The sequence below is a fragment of the Yarrowia lipolytica genome, chromosome 1E (genome assembly GCF_001761485.1).
Source record: "Yarrowia lipolytica chromosome 1E, complete sequence".
NCBI lineage: Eukaryota > Fungi > Ascomycota > Dipodascomycetes > Dipodascales > Yarrowia > Yarrowia lipolytica.
In genome coordinates, this window is record NC_090774.1 from 2268877 (window position 1) to 2284819 (window position 15943).

At 50.0% G+C, this 15943-nt stretch overlaps 7 protein-coding genes across 7 annotated transcripts; 3 read left to right on the plus strand and 4 right to left on the minus strand.

The window, feature by feature from the left end:
- Positions 1-3: 3 nt before the first annotated feature.
- Positions 4-897, minus strand: YALI1_E22697g (uncharacterized protein; the record flags this gene model as incomplete). The annotated part of the gene is made up of 1 exon (XM_504125.2): positions 4-897. The coding sequence occupies one exon, from the start codon at positions 895-897 to the stop codon at positions 4-6; it is 894 nt and encodes a 297-aa protein (XP_504125.1).
- Positions 898-1154: 257 nt separating this feature from the next.
- On the minus strand, positions 1155-2921 carry YALI1_E22718g (uncharacterized protein; the record flags this gene model as incomplete). The annotated part of the gene is made up of 1 exon (XM_504126.1): positions 1155-2921. The coding sequence occupies one exon, from the start codon at positions 2919-2921 to the stop codon at positions 1155-1157; it is 1767 nt and encodes a 588-aa protein (XP_504126.1).
- A 907-nt stretch (positions 2922-3828) lies between these two features.
- On the minus strand, positions 3829-4734 carry YALI1_E22736g (uncharacterized protein; the record flags this gene model as incomplete). The annotated part of the gene is made up of 1 exon (XM_504127.3): positions 3829-4734. The coding sequence occupies one exon, from the start codon at positions 4732-4734 to the stop codon at positions 3829-3831; it is 906 nt and encodes a 301-aa protein (XP_504127.2).
- A 2184-nt stretch (positions 4735-6918) lies between these two features.
- Positions 6919-7371, plus strand: YALI1_E22758g (uncharacterized protein; the record flags this gene model as incomplete). Its single annotated transcript, XM_068283058.1, has 2 exons — positions 6919-6967; positions 7067-7371. The coding sequence occupies 2 exons, from the start codon at positions 6919-6921 to the stop codon at positions 7369-7371; spliced, it is 354 nt and encodes a 117-aa protein (XP_068139159.1).
- Positions 7372-9868: 2497 nt separating this feature from the next.
- On the plus strand, positions 9869-11518 carry YALI1_E22787g (uncharacterized protein; the record flags this gene model as incomplete). The annotated part of the gene is made up of 1 exon (XM_504129.2): positions 9869-11518. The coding sequence occupies one exon, from the start codon at positions 9869-9871 to the stop codon at positions 11516-11518; it is 1650 nt and encodes a 549-aa protein (XP_504129.2).
- A 149-nt stretch (positions 11519-11667) lies between these two features.
- YALI1_E22807g (uncharacterized protein) lies at positions 11668-11994 on the minus strand (the record flags this gene model as incomplete). The annotated part of the gene is made up of 2 exons (XM_068283059.1): positions 11668-11813; positions 11856-11994. The coding sequence occupies 2 exons, from the start codon at positions 11992-11994 to the stop codon at positions 11668-11670; spliced, it is 285 nt and encodes a 94-aa protein (XP_068139160.1).
- A 3142-nt stretch (positions 11995-15136) lies between these two features.
- YALI1_E22840g (uncharacterized protein) lies at positions 15137-15469 on the plus strand (the record flags this gene model as incomplete). The annotated part of the gene is made up of 1 exon (XM_504130.3): positions 15137-15469. The coding sequence occupies one exon, from the start codon at positions 15137-15139 to the stop codon at positions 15467-15469; it is 333 nt and encodes a 110-aa protein (XP_504130.2).
- Between the last annotated feature and the right edge of the window lie 474 nt (positions 15470-15943).

The following is a 15943-nucleotide window of genomic DNA, read 5'->3' on the forward strand; positions in this document are numbered from 1 at the left end:
TAATCAAATGCAAACCCGCTGCGACAAACACGTGCTAAGCTCTTCAGATTCTTCATCACTGGTCTCGAAATCAAAGAGCTCACAGGTGTCTTCTTCCTCTTTCTGGTCACTGGCAAAGTTCCAGTATTGACGACGGACGATTCCCGAAAGCGTCCAGATTTCCACCTGTTGTTTGATCTTGTCGAAGAAGATTAATGCAATGATGACCGAGGCCAGCTCGGGAATGATGTACGGGAGTCGAGACATGATCTCGTCTGGTTTTAGGGGAGTCTTGTCGTCTTCGGGGAGATCTGTGAAGGTGGTGTACAGAAACGTGAATGCAATATGGATCTGAAGAATCTTTTGTGTTTCCAGAGCATTGTGAACGATTTTCACGATGGTGGCGTCGTAGGCAGCCTTCTTATGAGCGTCAGGAGGTCCATTCAGCCCGGTGGAGAAAGAGTCCACGATCACGTATCTGATTTTCGAGCTGTTGTTTGACTTTTCAATGTGTCCGATGATTGTGTCTGATTGCAGCTCGGTGGCGAGCTGGTCGAAGGTGGTTTTCACAATCACGAGGTTCTGGCGAATATAACTGGCAAGCACATTTTCACCCAGACCAGTGGATTGATCCAGCACAAAGTAGTTGATGACGTTGTTTTTCGTCCATGAGCTGTCGAGATCCAGAACCAGAACCGTCTTGTTCTCGCCTCCTGGAGTGTCGAATGGCAAACACACACGGCACAGCTCGTACAGCGCCGTGGTTTTGCCTGATCTTGGAGCTCCGGTCAGAGTGATCAGCCCTGCAAGCTGTGCTGATGGCAAGTGCAGCCAGTGTAACAAGTTTTCTGCCGCATCAGACGGACCGTAATGCTGAATGGCGTCGAACAAGTTTTCCTTCTTGTTTTCCGTTTCCATGATGGTAGTTGTCAGTGATGTTCGCACTGGTAGCAAGTGTTCCAGATTAGCATGGTACAATCAGAGTTATAGATAGTGACGCGTCTCGTGAATACTCCAATATGACTAAGCGTCATTACGAGCACATTGTAGATACTTGTATCGCATCGTACGTAGATATCGGTGTGTAATACAAACAATCTATTAGTATGTGTCTATATGATAAATAGTATGAGGGCCAGTTGGCCACATTAGTATGGTAATGTACGAGTATTCGACTACTTGGTCAAAACCTCCGCCATCAGGTACATGTAGACGGGAACAACCACATTGTCATTAATGTCCGAGTTCGCCTCCAGCAAGGCAGTGGCGGTGGTGGTGGCAACAATCTTAGACAGAGGCATGTCACTAATGACAGAGTGGGTGTATCCTGGAATGAGCTGTTGGCAGAAGTAGATTCCAGCCGAGGCCATAAAGATGAATGCAAGAGTTCCCTGGACAGACTTCTTGGTGTCGAACCACTTGATGGTTCCGATGCGTCGTCCAACGATAGATGCAGAGCTGTCTCCCAGTCCCAGACACACGATTCCAATTGGAGACTTGTGGAACAGAATCGGCAGAAATATTCCAAGCATCAGGTAGACGTGAGATACCACTAGGGGTCCAACAGTGTCTCGCTCGTCCACATACGCGAGAAGAGCTTCATGGATCTGGGATCCAATGGGGTAAAGAGCAGTAGCTCTAATGAACTCGACCCATATGAAGAGCACAAATGTACAGCCCATGGCTAGCATGGTAAAGGTGCTATCTGTGTTGACTCCGCAGGGCAGGAACATGCCCACGATGCAAAAGTGCCAGATTTTCCGTCTAATATCGGTCGAGAACTTGAACTTGTTGCCAATCTTGTCAATGACGGGAATGGCCGCCACAAACAACGCCCAGTAAGCCATCATGTACAGCCGGGTGTGGTCCACTCCGGTTTCTTCGTTGGGGTTGAGATACAGCCACATGAATTCAAAGGGGGTGACTCCAAGCAGATGCGTGCAGACTGGCACAGTCAGTATGATCATGAGCACGAAAAAGGTGCCGAGAATGGCCACGCTGAGTTTGGTGAGCGTCTTTTCCCAATGCAAGGGTCTTCTGTGTCTCGGGGTACGCATGATGGCGATAGATCGCTCGACCCAGGGGTATGTAGGAAAAATACAGAAGACCGAGCCCAGAAAGAGACATTGCAACACAATGGATTCGGGCGAGGGGTCTCGGAAGAGATGCATGCAGACCACGTTGACCACCAGAGACGAAAGCAGTCTCTTTTCGACCTCTGTGAGCGACTCCTGGGTCAAGGACGACACGGCCTGTTCCACGTAGTCATACGTTGACTTGAGGGTTCGAAACGGAGGGGTCACATACTCGAGAGCCAGAGTGGGACCCACAATGTTGAAGTCCAGAAATTTGTCCCAGACCATAGTTGGGTAAGGCAGGGTGCATGCTGCGAGGCACAGGTTGACCGAGAGCAGTGTTGTGGATGCCTTGTTTGTGGTGTAGGCAACGAGGGGCGGAATCAAGGCCAAGTAGAGGGTGTTGGCGACGAAAATACCACTGTTGTAGCAGTAACTGAGAGAGATGGCCAGGCCAGCTACCCAGACTTGCAGAGAGAGAACCAGAGTGGTGTATTTGGGGTCTGTGAGATCGATATCTCGTTCGTGGTAGATGGCGATAGCTGCCGGAAGCACCACCAGGAATACTTCTATGACGTTTCGGGTTTTTTGCTGCGAGGTTTCCACAGGGGTTAGCTCGGGTCTATCAAGGGTACCGAGGGAGCCTCTGGACCGGGTTCGTCCATGTTTGAACTGCTTGGTGTTGGGGTTGACGAGCTGGGGCCATGGCTTTGTGTTTCTATGTCGGATCTCGTTGAGACCGTTCTTTTCCGACTCGTGGCCCTCGGAGTGGTCAGCTTCCAGGCCTGATTCGACTCCCGAAGAGACCTGGTCTCCTGCAAACGACAGCTCGGAGACCTCCGACTGGGTGACGGTGCTCGAGTCCATAGAGCAAGGTGTTGGAGGGGATGGAGAGGTTGAGTAAAGCGGAAGTTGCGGTTTGCTGGTCGCGTTTTAATCTTCTTTTGTAATTTAATCTCGGTATGCCGACGTGTTTCGGCGAGTTAATTTTAGCTGTCAAAAAAATGGATCACCAGGATAGACAAAGAAGAGAGTGGGACAAGGATCTTTCCAGCCGCTAATATCGGCCAGTTTAAGAGCAATTCACGGTCCCTGGAGTCCATATAACAACGCCAATCTCGCACTTGTCTGCTCCCTCGTCACCCGTCCAACTGTCCAATCCAATCTATGCCTCTCATGATCATCTTCACACTACAGTAGAGTAGGTAAAGGTAGACTTATGGGCTCCTCGAATAATTGGACTCTGTCTAAACCTTGTGAAGTTACCTCGGTCGGTAGAGTTCGGCTGGAAGGCCATGATTACTAACAACATCGTACGAGAGAAAATCAAGATGAGTAATACAATCTCGATGAGTAATACAATCTCGATGAGTAATACAATCTCGATGAGTAAGACTAGGTGGTGTCACGACTTTTAGAGGAATGAGCAGCTTTCAGGGTTATTATAGAGACACGTCCGCGGACGAAGTAGCTGGTACATCGAGCATAAGCATGGTACAAGTAGGAGTAGACTAAAAACCAACAGTTTGAATAGTCCATGACAGTACGGGCGGGTACGACTGATCTAAGAGAACTGGGGTATACACGATATAGCACAGTACAGAGAAAGTGGGCTCGTTTTGCGTTGGTAATCGAGGTAGATTTCGTTGCTATATTAATCCATTCACCCATAGCTCCACAGCCAATGGTTCGCCGTGGGTGTCGATCTGAAAAATGTTTCATATTACCTATCTCTCTCCTAAAGTAGCTACAAGCACTTCTTGTGCTGCAGTCTCTACTGAGTCTTCTGGCCAGCGTAGCCAATCTGGTCGGCAGTCTCGCACATGGCCTTATAAGTGGTGGCCATGAGAGCGTCGACGTTGCTGGCGTCCAGACCCTTGGTCTCAATGGGGCTCAGGACGTCGACAAGGATCTCTCCGGCGTCCAGCTTGCCTCGGCCGAAAGAAAACATTCGGGAGGTGTTCTGGACCACCACGGGGACAATGGGAGCGCCCGACTGGACCGCCAGGTGGAAACAGCCCTTCTTGAAGGGCATGATGCCGACGTCCTTGGAGTAGGATCGGGTTCCCTCGGGGAACATGAAGACGCTCTGGCCCTTGCCTCCGTTGCCGCTCTGGATGGTCTTGACGGCGCCGCCGAGGGTCTGCACGGACTTGGTTCGGTCCTTTCGGTCCAGGAAGATGGTGCCGGACAGCGCCATGAACTGGCCCAGCAGAGGGTACCACTTGAGGGCCTTTTTGGCGGTGACGGAGCAGTACTGGGGGAAGATGCGACCGAGCACCAGAATGTCCATTTCGTTCTGGTGGTTGGAAATCAGAATGCATGGTCGGGGCAGGTGTTTGGTGATGTCGTCAATGGGCTTGGTGGTGTTGGCGACCTGGATCTTGGAGGCATCCAGACCGGCGGTTCCGGTCACCTGCCGGCTACGCAGCTTGATGCTGATACCCAGGAAGATGCGCACCGAGTAGTAGAAGGCTCTGGCAACGGTCCATTGGGCCAGGCCCTGCTTGCCGATGGCGGTGAGAATGGTGGACGCCAGCACGCCGTAGGTGGCACAGGCGGCAAAGATGACCACGGCGATGGCGGCGCGGACGTAGAAGACGAGCTTGGATGCAACGGACATTCGGGCAATGAGAACGGCAGCAACTGCAATCACAGCGACATATATCCAACTGTTCATGTTTGGTTTTCGGATAGTCACACACCTTAATTTTGATGCACGCTTTATGGAGTCTCTCTCTCTTTTTCTCTCTCTCTTGTCGTCGCTCTTTCTTGTTTTTCAACCACCCACTTGATTCCTGCAAACAAACTACCCACACTAATTTTTTTTCGCTGCATACCCTCAAATGAGCCTAATTGGCGTGTGTCTCCGCACAAAAACACACCATGCACGGCTGGGCTTGTTGGGAAACTTTGTCAGGGGGGTCCAGGGGGCCATTGGCAGACTTGGCCACGTGTGCTCATCTCGGCTTCGTCGTTATTACGTGTCTGTGTAATCAAAGTCGGGCGTTTTTTGCGCCATGTGTCCGCATGAAATTGGCCCCTCTTGAAGTCCCTTGTGCACCTACATGTGCCGAAATGAAGGTTGGAGTCAGCGGGGTCATGCCGTGGTATTATGCTGTGGCATGTGGCATTAAGCTGTGGCATCAAGCCGTGGAATCAAGCCGTGGTTCACGCCCTTGATTGCGCAGGCACATGGCGCCATTCTTGCCTCTGCTGTAAGCCCGGCTTTGTGTGATTCAGAGACGCTGCTACCGCACAACTGCCCATACTCCTTCTCCTACTGTATACATCCACCCCTCATGCTGATAACATTATCATCTCATCTCAACTCAACATTTCCACCAACTTGGGATCAAAAACACGTTCTAATACTGTACACTGTCTACGATATAATTACCGTACAGCGTGGTTATAATGAACATCTATTAGAGAGAATTGTTTGTTGCTCGTATCAGTCATTGGGAAGCGGGATACCATGTCATTTTCACCTATATCAACCATGAAACTACAGTATGTACAGTAGAAGTATATACTGTACTGTTTTGTAACTATTCAGTAGAAGTATATACTGTACTGTTATTAACTATACTTGTGACTAGTGTTCCAAACTACAAGTATATACTGTACTTGTACACGACTATCCGACCAGTATCCAGTATACAATAACCAACTACTCTACGTACGTACTAAACTAAACAAATAGATCAATGCTCAATGTCAGCTGGACGACGTATACATACAGATTCATTGTTCAATATATCCAAGTATGATATTGTACCGTACATACTTGACCAGAAGCCATACCAGAGGTATCTGAAGACCCTCGTGCTCGTGCTCGTGCTCGTGCTCGTGCTCATATCTGTAGATACACGGTAAGTACATACTATATCTATAGATGATACATTTTCTTTTTATACCGACCGCCCAAGCCACACGGCACCTTAATTAAACGGCCACTTTGACATGAGACCGAGCTACAAACCAGTCGACTACAAGTACTGTCAAAGAGTCGAAATTTGTGGAGTCGGGAGTTTATAATGTCCATCCAAGAACACCCTCATTTCCTGCTCGTCTTGTGTTTCAGTAGCTAATTTCACATGTAAAACGGCGGTCTTGATCCACCCTGTCTTAACTCCGGTCGGACTTTGCTGCCATAACGTTCGGACACGCAACTCTTTCCCAAATCCAACTTACAGCATCTTACCTAATCACACCTGCCCTCACATTAGGCACCAACCTAAACCCAAGCTCAACCGTCGTCGACTCAGCCCCGAAGAAGCAGGTACTCGTGCAAATATATAACGAACAGTTTAACGGCGGCCCGGAAAAAGATTCGGTCGTCACGTGACCTACCTCCACCCTAAGCCGGTCCCTTCACCCCCCACTTTTCTCACTGTTCTCACTTTTCTCACCCCCACTGTGGCTCTATCAAACTCTACGATGACACACAATGGCAGAAAAGTGCCTCTGCATACACGATTCAATAAAACGGTCAGTACACGCAACTTGGTGAGGGGGAGGGGTTACATCCAGCAGGTGGTGCTAATGTTACGGCAGCTTTTCAGTAGTGTGCTCGATATTTCAGCCCCCGTTGGACCGCGAAAAGCACTCTACACTCGTCTTCTAGTATGTTCGGTCGTGTCCCACGCACTTAGTTGCGATAAGCGCTAATCATGCTTTTCTTTGTCTGTGCGGTGGCGATTCGGAACATAATCACTGTAAGCGGCGCATGTTGAACCTTATTTTGCCTTTGAGCCCACACATGGATAACACCTCATATATAACCTGTCCCCTCCGCTAACTCTCTTGCTTCTCTACAACATAACCTGTTGAACCACAAAACACCTAATCAACAAACAACATGCAGATTTTCGTCAAGACGCTGACCGGTAAGACCATCACGCTTGAGGTGAGTACAACGATGGCTAGTTTAGGGGATTTCCGCCGCCCTGTGACGTAGACAGGGTGGCGTCCAAACACAAACACACACAAACATTACTAACAACAGGTCGAGTCCTCCGACACCATCGACAAACGTCAAGTCCAAGATTCAGGACAAGGAGGAATTCCTCCGGACAGCAGCGACTGTTTTCGCGGTAAGCAGCTCGAGGATGGCCGAACCCCTGTCCTGACTACAAACATTCAGAAGGACCACTCTCCATCTCGTTCTCCGACTCCGAGGGGTTATTTTCTCAAGACTCTGACTGGAAAGACCATCACTCTCGAGGTTGAGTCTTCCACACCATCGACAATGTCAAGTCCAAATCAGGACAAGAGGGGAATTCCCACCAAGGCGACTGATTTTTGCTGGTAAGCAGAGGATGGTGAACCCTGTCTGACTACAAACATTCAGAAGGAGTCCACCTCCATCTCGTTCTCCGACTCCGAGGGTGGTATGCAGATTTTCGTCAAGACTCTGACTGGAAAACCATCACTCCGAGTGAGTCTTCTGACACTATTGATAATGTCAAAGTCCAAGATTCAGGACAAGGAGGGAATTCCCCGGACCAGCAGCGACTGATTTTTCTGGGTAAGCAGCTCGAGGATGGTTGCCTTTCCGACTACAACATTCAGAAGGAGCCCTCCATCTCGTTTCTCCGACTCCGGGGGTGGTATGCAGATTTTCGTCAAGACTCTGACTGGAAAGACCATCACTCTCGAGGTTGAGTCTTCCGACACCATCGACAATTGTCAAGTCAAGATTCAGGACAAGGAGGATTCCCCCGGACCAGCAGCGACTGATTTTCGCTGGTAAGCAGCTCGAGGATGGTCCAACTCTTTCCGGACTAAAACATTCAGAAGAGTCCACTCTCCATCTCTTTCTCCGACTCCGAGGTGGTATGCAATTTTCGTCAAGACTCTGACTGGAAAAACCATCAACTCTCGAGGTTGAGTCTTCCGACACCATCGACAATCAAGTCAAGATTCAGGACAAGGGAGGATTCCCCCGGACCAGCAGCTGATTTTCGCTGGTAAGCAGCTCGAGGATGGTCGAACTTTCCGACTACAACATTCAAAGAGACCTCTCCCATCTCGTTCCCCGACTCCGAGGTGGTATGCAGATTTTCGTCAAGACCTGACTGGAAACATCACTCTCGAGTTGAGTTCGACACCCATCGACAATGTCAAGTCCAAGATTCAGGACAAGGAAGGGATCCCCCGAACCAGCAGCGACTGATTTTTGCTGGTAAGCAGCTCGAGGATGGCCGAACTCTTCTGACTACAACATTCAGAAGGAGTCCACTCTCCATCTCGTTCTCCGACTCCGAGGTGGTATGCAGATTTTCGTCAAGACTCTGACTGGAAAAGACCATCCTTCGAGGTTGAGTCTTCCGACACCATCGACAATTAAAGTCCAAGATTCAGGACAAGGAGGGAATTCCCCCGGACCAGCAGCGACTGATTTTCGCTGGTAAGCAGCTCCGAGGATGGTCGAACTTCTTTCCGACTACAACATTCAGAAGGAGTCCACTCCCATCTCGTTCCGACTCCGAGGGGTATGCCAGATTTTCGTCAAGACTCTGACTGGAAAGACCATCACTCTCGAGGTTGAGTCTTCCGACACCATCGACAATGTCAAGTCCAAGATTCAAGGACAAGGAAGGGATCCCCCGACCAGCAGCGATGATTTTTGCTGGAGCAGCCGAGGATGGCCGAAACTCTTTCCGAAAACATCCAGAAGGAGTCCATCTCCATCTCGTTCTTCGACTCCGAGGTGGCCAGTGAGTTATATAATTAGCTGTAGCTTCTTAATATTATATTCTCTGGAGAATATTCGAGTACATACGATCGTGGCACTCGTACTTATTTATGGTGTGCTGTAGTCTGTATATTACTGGGTTTGTCGATTGTACTGAATATTGATTCGAGTAGAGTAGACCATGGATATCTTATCTTTGCGCCAATTATCCGATTCTCCTTATCCAACACAGCCAATGGGAACCTGTTGATAAGACATTTCAAGTACTGTAACTCGTGCAGCACTTCTACTTGGAACTTTTGTTTGGTTCAGCCATGACCTCAAGTGCCTCCAACCGCGCTGCAAGTATTGTATGTACAGTAGCAACTTCAGGTCTTAGAGTTGCTGGGTTCTGGCACATGTACTGTAGATGCCTGTCTGGGCAAGTGTGGGGAAAACCTGTCAGTAGCACTTCAACTTGAGTCTCTACCTGGCGCCCGCAGGGAGAGTTACAGGTGGGTCTGGGTTTGAGTGTGAGAGTGGAAGTCGTCGGTCACCCGTCTTCCAGACGTTTATTATATAATATAAATGAGATTGAGCGTTTGTATAGCGGGACTTGGACAGCCTCCGACTGTCGCACTGCCCGGCCCTCCCCTTACCCTTATCACCAGGTTATTCGTCCGGGTAAATGATTGTATTGCTGTTTGCGGGGGTGACCGCGAACGCGGGGATTTGGGGAGGTTGAGAGTGTCGTTGAGATTGGACCGCGAGCGGCAGATATTCCCGGCTAGACCGCGGCAGCTCAGGTGGCAGTGGCAGTCTCGAGGGTCGCTTCATCTGCCCGTCTTCTTTAGAGTTATGACACCACGTCTCACGACCTTAGTGTTTGCAGGCCGGAAATTATGTCACCAGTAGTTCATCAGATACGACGTACAGACCATCTCTCGGTTGCCGGCACGCTGTTCCTCCGGCTCTCCGACCCTTTGAAAACGACACTACTGCGCTCTGAAGCCCGTCTCACTGATCTGCAGCAACCTACCCCTGGCGCAGAACAGGCACGATACTGCCCTTCACTCATCTTCACCACAAGACACGCAACTAATAAGACCACCACTCTCCGTCAACACACACGATGGACAATACACAGCTCTCCAACGCGGTCAAGGCGTTCCAGAACCGCAAGCCATTGCCGAAAATCGACTTCACCCAGCACACCATGGAGGACGGATCGGTGGTGTCGACGGTCGACAGACCCATCAAGTCGGTGCCTGCGCCCGCCACTAACAAGCCGTCCGACGACGACGTGTTCGACCGAGCCACCGGGAAACCCAACTTGGAGTTTCTCAAGGACCACTTTTACCGAGAAGGCCGACTGTCCAACGAGCAGGCGATTCGCATCGTAGAGGCCGGATCGCGCATCCTGGAGCAAGAACCGACGCTGCTGGAGGTGGACGCCCCCATCACCATCTGTGGAGACGTGCATGGCCAGTTTTACGATCTGCTCAAGTTGTTTGAGGTTGGAGGAACCCCCGGACCCAGTACACGGTACCTGTTCCTGGGTGACTATGTGGATCGAGGCTACTTTTCCGTCGAGTGCGTGCTCTACCTGTGGTCGCTGAAAATCCACTACCCGGACTCCATCTACCTGCTGCGAGGCAACCACGAGTGCCGTCATCTGACGGAATACTTCACATTCAAGCTGGAATGTGTCCACAAGTACGGCGTCGATCTGTACGAGGCGTGTCTGGCCTCCTTCTGTACCCTGCCTCTGGCCGCCATTATGAACAGACAGTTTCTGTGTGTCCACGGAGGCCTGTCTCCTGAATTGCATACCCTGGACGATCTGCGGCGAATCGACCGGTTCCGAGAGCCTCCCACCCACGGCATCATGTGTGATTTGCTGTGGGCCGATCCCTGCGAGGACTTTGGAGCCGAAAAGGGCAACGAACACTTTGTCCACAACTCCGTGCGAGGATGCTCCTTCTTCTACTCCTATCACGCCGCTTGTGCCTTCCTGGAGGCCAACGGACTGCTGTCCATCATTCGAGCTCACGAGGCCCAGGATGCCGGCTACAGAATGTACAGAAAAACCAAGAGCACTGGTTTCCCCTCGGTCATGACCATCTTCTCGGCACCCAACTATCTGGATGCATACAATAACAAGGCTGCGGTTCTTAAGTACGAGAACAACGTCATGAACATTCGGCAGTTCAACTCATCTCCCCATCCCTACTGGCTGCCCAACTTCATGAATGTGTTCACCTGGTCCATGCCCTTTGTGGGTGAGAAGATCACCGAAATGCTCATTACCATGCTCAACATTTGCACAAAGGAGGAGCTTGAAGATGACGACAGCGTTAGCGGGATCAGTGAAGCTACTGAGCTCAAACCCGCTGCTTCTGTCGCCACCGGTGACTCTGATGCTCCCAGTGCCATCTCGTTCGACCAGCGAAGGGCTCTCAGAAACAAGATTCTGGCCATTGGGCGAGTGTCACGTCTATTCAACGTTCTGCGACAGGAGTCCGAGTCTGTTTCAGAGCTCAAGGCTGTGTCTGGAGGCAAGCTTCCTCAGGGAACCCTTATGCTCGGTGGCCAGGGTATTCGAGACGCTATCACTTCGTTTGAGGAGGCTAGAAGCGCGGATCTGAGCAACGAGCGCCTGCCTCCTACTAGTGAGGAGCAGGCCAAGGAAAAGCAGCAGCAGCAGGAGGGCTTCAAGAAGGCCATGGGCGAGCATGATGAAAAGATCCAGCGATTGGCCCGACGGCTGAGCAGGGGTTGAGAATTTATATAGTATAAAGCGACGTTGCACAGTAGTACATACTAACAGCTGACGATGATGTCCGTGGAGGCAAGAAGATGGCAGAATAGATTAGTCAATATCACACGCTTCGTCATCTTACATATAAATAGCCGCCCGTTACTAAACTGTCACCAAACTGTCATTCCAACGCGTACCTGTGTGCGCTTGACAGAAAAAAAAAATGTCTGACATAACCACGCGTCTACAGCTGACGTCGGTAGGTACATACGGTACTTGTAGAAGCGCAGTCCAAAAAAAAGGATACTTGCTGAGCCTTAGCCCCATTCCAGACCTTCCAGAGCGCCTTGTGCCCTACATCTAGCAGCAAGGGCAGATTGCAGTGTGCCTAACATGTGTTTTGGAAAACGCTGCGGAGTTCTAGGGACTAGGACATTCCATTCCAGATCCCACCATTCGTTGGAACCGCTGCAGACCAAAAAAAAGACGAACGGCATGAACAAGGCGCTTGTCTTGTGCAGTATGTATTTGTAGCACCAGGCTGTGCCAGAAACCCCAGGTGCCTGGTTCGTTGCAGAAAGTGTCGATAACGGCAATGGCTGCCTGTACAGCGATAACAGATGGCTGTGCAATGTCTATTTTGCCGTCTTTATCCGTCTACGGGCCGCAATCTTTTCTTTTTCAAGATGTAGTCCGTGCATGGTACAGGGTCTGCCGAGAGCGATGCAGCAGTTGCAGAGTGCATAGAAAGATGCGGTTGTGGAATGAAGCGGCTGCCCAGTCGGGGAAGAATTGGCACTAATCGGGCAATGGCCTGTCTGGTTGCCGCAGTTATGGCTCCGTTGCCGCAGTTACGGGTCTCATAAAGATCCGCCATGGTCTCACCAGCAGCCCAGAAGCAAGCAAGTGTGTGTATGGTATGGGACCAACAGACTGTAGATTCACAGCATAACGGCGGCTGTGATGCGGTTAGGAAGAGCAGCAGATATTATTTCCAAGAAGCAAGGAGCCGACTGATAATATCGAGCCGACTGATAATATCGAGCCGACTGTTACCGAGCTTTTCGACAGATACTTTTTAATATGACCTGTCAGATGAGGAATATTATGTTGTAATAACGGCTTTTTCACCATGAATTGATTCCACCGGTTAGCTGTCGGAACTGGTTGTCGGACCCGGTTCAGGGTGCGCGCACTACAAAAAGCTGCCGTATTATGCTGTACAAGCAGGCTATACTTGGCGAGCTGTAGAACCCATGTCCAATATCTGGGAAATACGGTACATATACCAAAGCGTCTTTTACTATGTCGATCTCTGTTCATGTCGGGTTTGAGACATTTCGGGAGATTGGCTGGGATCAACATTGGCTGTGGGGTCTACTCCTCCAAGTGGTGATTACTAACTCGTCACGACGGAAATGCAGGGCTTGTACAGGACAATAGAAAAAATATCTCCATATTATTTCCACCGTATTGGACGTGCCTGATAGCTGTGCTTTTCCAATGTGCCTCCAGAGCGCGGATGGACCAACTGTATGCATGGATCTAATTGGGGTCTCCACCCTTGCACTTAGAGCGATGCAATGGCTCCAAGGAAGACACTAGTTGTAGTGCGCAAGTCCCTTTCCGGGGGGTTTAGAAACTGTCTGACGTTCATTAATGGTGCCTGAAGAGAGTCCGGGCGTATTTTCGAGGTGGTTTTAGTGCCTCAGATCCCGTATATATCATTAATAGACATCCTATTCCGGAGTCCGAATCATGGTTGGGTAAATACGTCTTGAGCCCTCGGTACAGTATCTCCGCCAAAACAAAACGAAAAAAAAAAACGGGGAAAAAACGAGAACCCTGAGCACGCCCATGATCCCAAGGCTTGCTCAATACAGTCCAGGACTATTACCAGGGCGCTAATGTCGCGCCAGCTCGGTCTAAAATGCTTAGCGTGACCAACATGGATTGTGAGTAAATAATAGTTATACGAGAAGGGCGTGCATACTGGTGCAATACGTGGTCTAATATCGCGCCATGTCTCGCTCGTCTCGCTCGGCCTCGCCCCAATCGGGTCTTGATTGGACCTCTTTGGAACCTCTCTGTTTATTTATTGTGTTTCACAACCTCAATGTCTCAGGTTGATTGGGCGGGCCGTCCCCGAGTGTGGGGAGATGTAAAGAGGAAATGTGTCAGACGTGTAGTCCAAAAGAGAGACCGAGAGCGGTTGGAGGCAGGCATCCGTGGAGGTGTTTCAAAGATAGAGATACCCATGTGGTTCACGTGATTGGCTTTTTGCCCTTATTTTGCCCAATGTTCACACTGCAATTGGGCTTATCACCAATGATCGTCTTCCGTGTAGATCCCCCAATCAACTGGGGTCGACGATAAAGGACTGACGGGTGTCTCTACAGTACAGTCTGACGAAGGAAACAGGGGAAGGAGCTGTCAAGCTGTCATCTTCCTTGTTTGGTCTACATGTCTTCAGGGCAGTTGGACATTTCCGCCCCAAAAAAGTCTTTGTTGAGTGAGCCATTTCAAGACCCTCAGTTGCTGCTCATAATGAGTTTTCGTGACAGGAAAAATCGCAAAAAATCGCAAAAAATACACTGTAACGACACCACTTTGACTTTACTTGGCTGTGAGACGGTCTTCGGGCGGGGTTAGGGCTGAAACCCGGACCTTTGGACATGTTCTTTGGAGGCCTTGGAAGCCGTGGATAGTGCCGTTTGAGCACCCAAGATTCCTCCCGCTTCTTTCGGCTTTCTTCTGTCTGTTTCTCTACGTAATATCGCCTCTCATCTGTTTGTTTGCGTCTCTACCGCCTCAGTCTCACCTGTACAAGTGGGCCTCTACAGCGCAAAGTTTGAGAAATAGGCACCCGGGTGTACAAGAACGTCGTTACTTTTGGACAGTGGTTCCAGAACGGGTCGGTACAAAGGTTTGGGGGGATTCTGACAACTGGGTTTCATGCCGCGGGTGTCCTATAGGTCTAACGTGTGTCCGGGATGTATCAATTGGTTCCATGTGACATCATCAACGTTTGGTAGGCTATCTGCCAGTCATACAGACCTATGTCAGACAATGGAACCTTGTTTCAGCGACGTTTCTGAGATGGAGGGCATTTCCGAAGGGCAGGAGAGAAGTGTTGGTAAATACATGTCACGACGGGAGAAATTACCATGGTTTTTGCGGATTTTTCCTCGTATTCGAAAGATCCATAAATCAGGTTCCCCATCTTTACTGTTCTGGGCTAAACATCAACATTGCTGGAGCCTAATTTTTTATACTCACGGGTACGCATTTAAGTTATTTTTGAGTCAAGAGGTGCTCGGATAACTGGTACCGGGGTGTTTTGGCTGATGGGGAACGAATTTGTGTATTTTCAGAAATTCATTATATTATACACACAATTCCGAATCGATTTATGCTACTTTCATCCAATTCGGCCCACTACTTGATGCGGTAATGTGGTTCTGTGACTTAAATGGGCTTCTCCACCTCCGAGACACCAAGAACTCTCTCATATGCTCTCAAAAGACACATATAGGCAGTGCCATGGCGTCTGCAATGTAGTTATATTTGAGTCTCCAGTTTGCAACCGGCATCCGACTCTCACCGCTTTTCACACCCGCCCTTTTCTGATTGTGGAGAATGTCGCTCAAATCGTTTTTCCTTCGCCGCAAAAAGCCCCAGTTTGAAGAGGTGGCTCCACGAAAGCTCCGCGGCAGCTTTTCCATGCCCAATATGCGAGCAGTGACGATTCTACGAGGCCGGGGAGGCGCCGGCTCGCGCGACGATCTCGTGGACTCGCGCGAAATGCCCCTATCACGTTCCGACCAGTCCGACATCAGCAGCGACTATCTCAGCTCTTCAGGTGACTTTGGCCATCACGATTTCTGGTCCACTCTGTCGGAGGAGGAGCAGCGACGCATGAGCAAAATGTACGAGGACGCTCTCAGCGTAGTGGAGTACTACAGCGTCTAACGACGTGAATTGACCCACCAGACCACTAAACACCTCACCAACACCAACACCACCAACGCAAACACACACACTTTTTCAACACGCGCTAACTACTGTCTATAGTCAGACCGGTTCGATCCCACAGTGCACCACCCTTCTCTTTCGCACTACAAGTAGCAGCATCGCTCGCTTTCTGCAACGTCGTAACCGAACATGTCGTATGTCTCGATCCGGCACTGTCAACTTGCAGCACAATGGAGACGGAAGACGGCCCACCAAACTTCAGACAAGACTGTGCCTGAACCATTGTTTCACCGTGACTAGCCCAGTTTCCTAATGCGTCAATCCTACATCATACAAGCGGGCATCTCTGACACACAAACACCCCGTCTCAACTTTGGCCCTCTCTCTGTTCGGATCCCGATGGATCCCGTCACGCTTTGCTTTCCTATTTATTTTTGTCTGTTTCAAATCACGCTGACTGGCGTCCCTTTT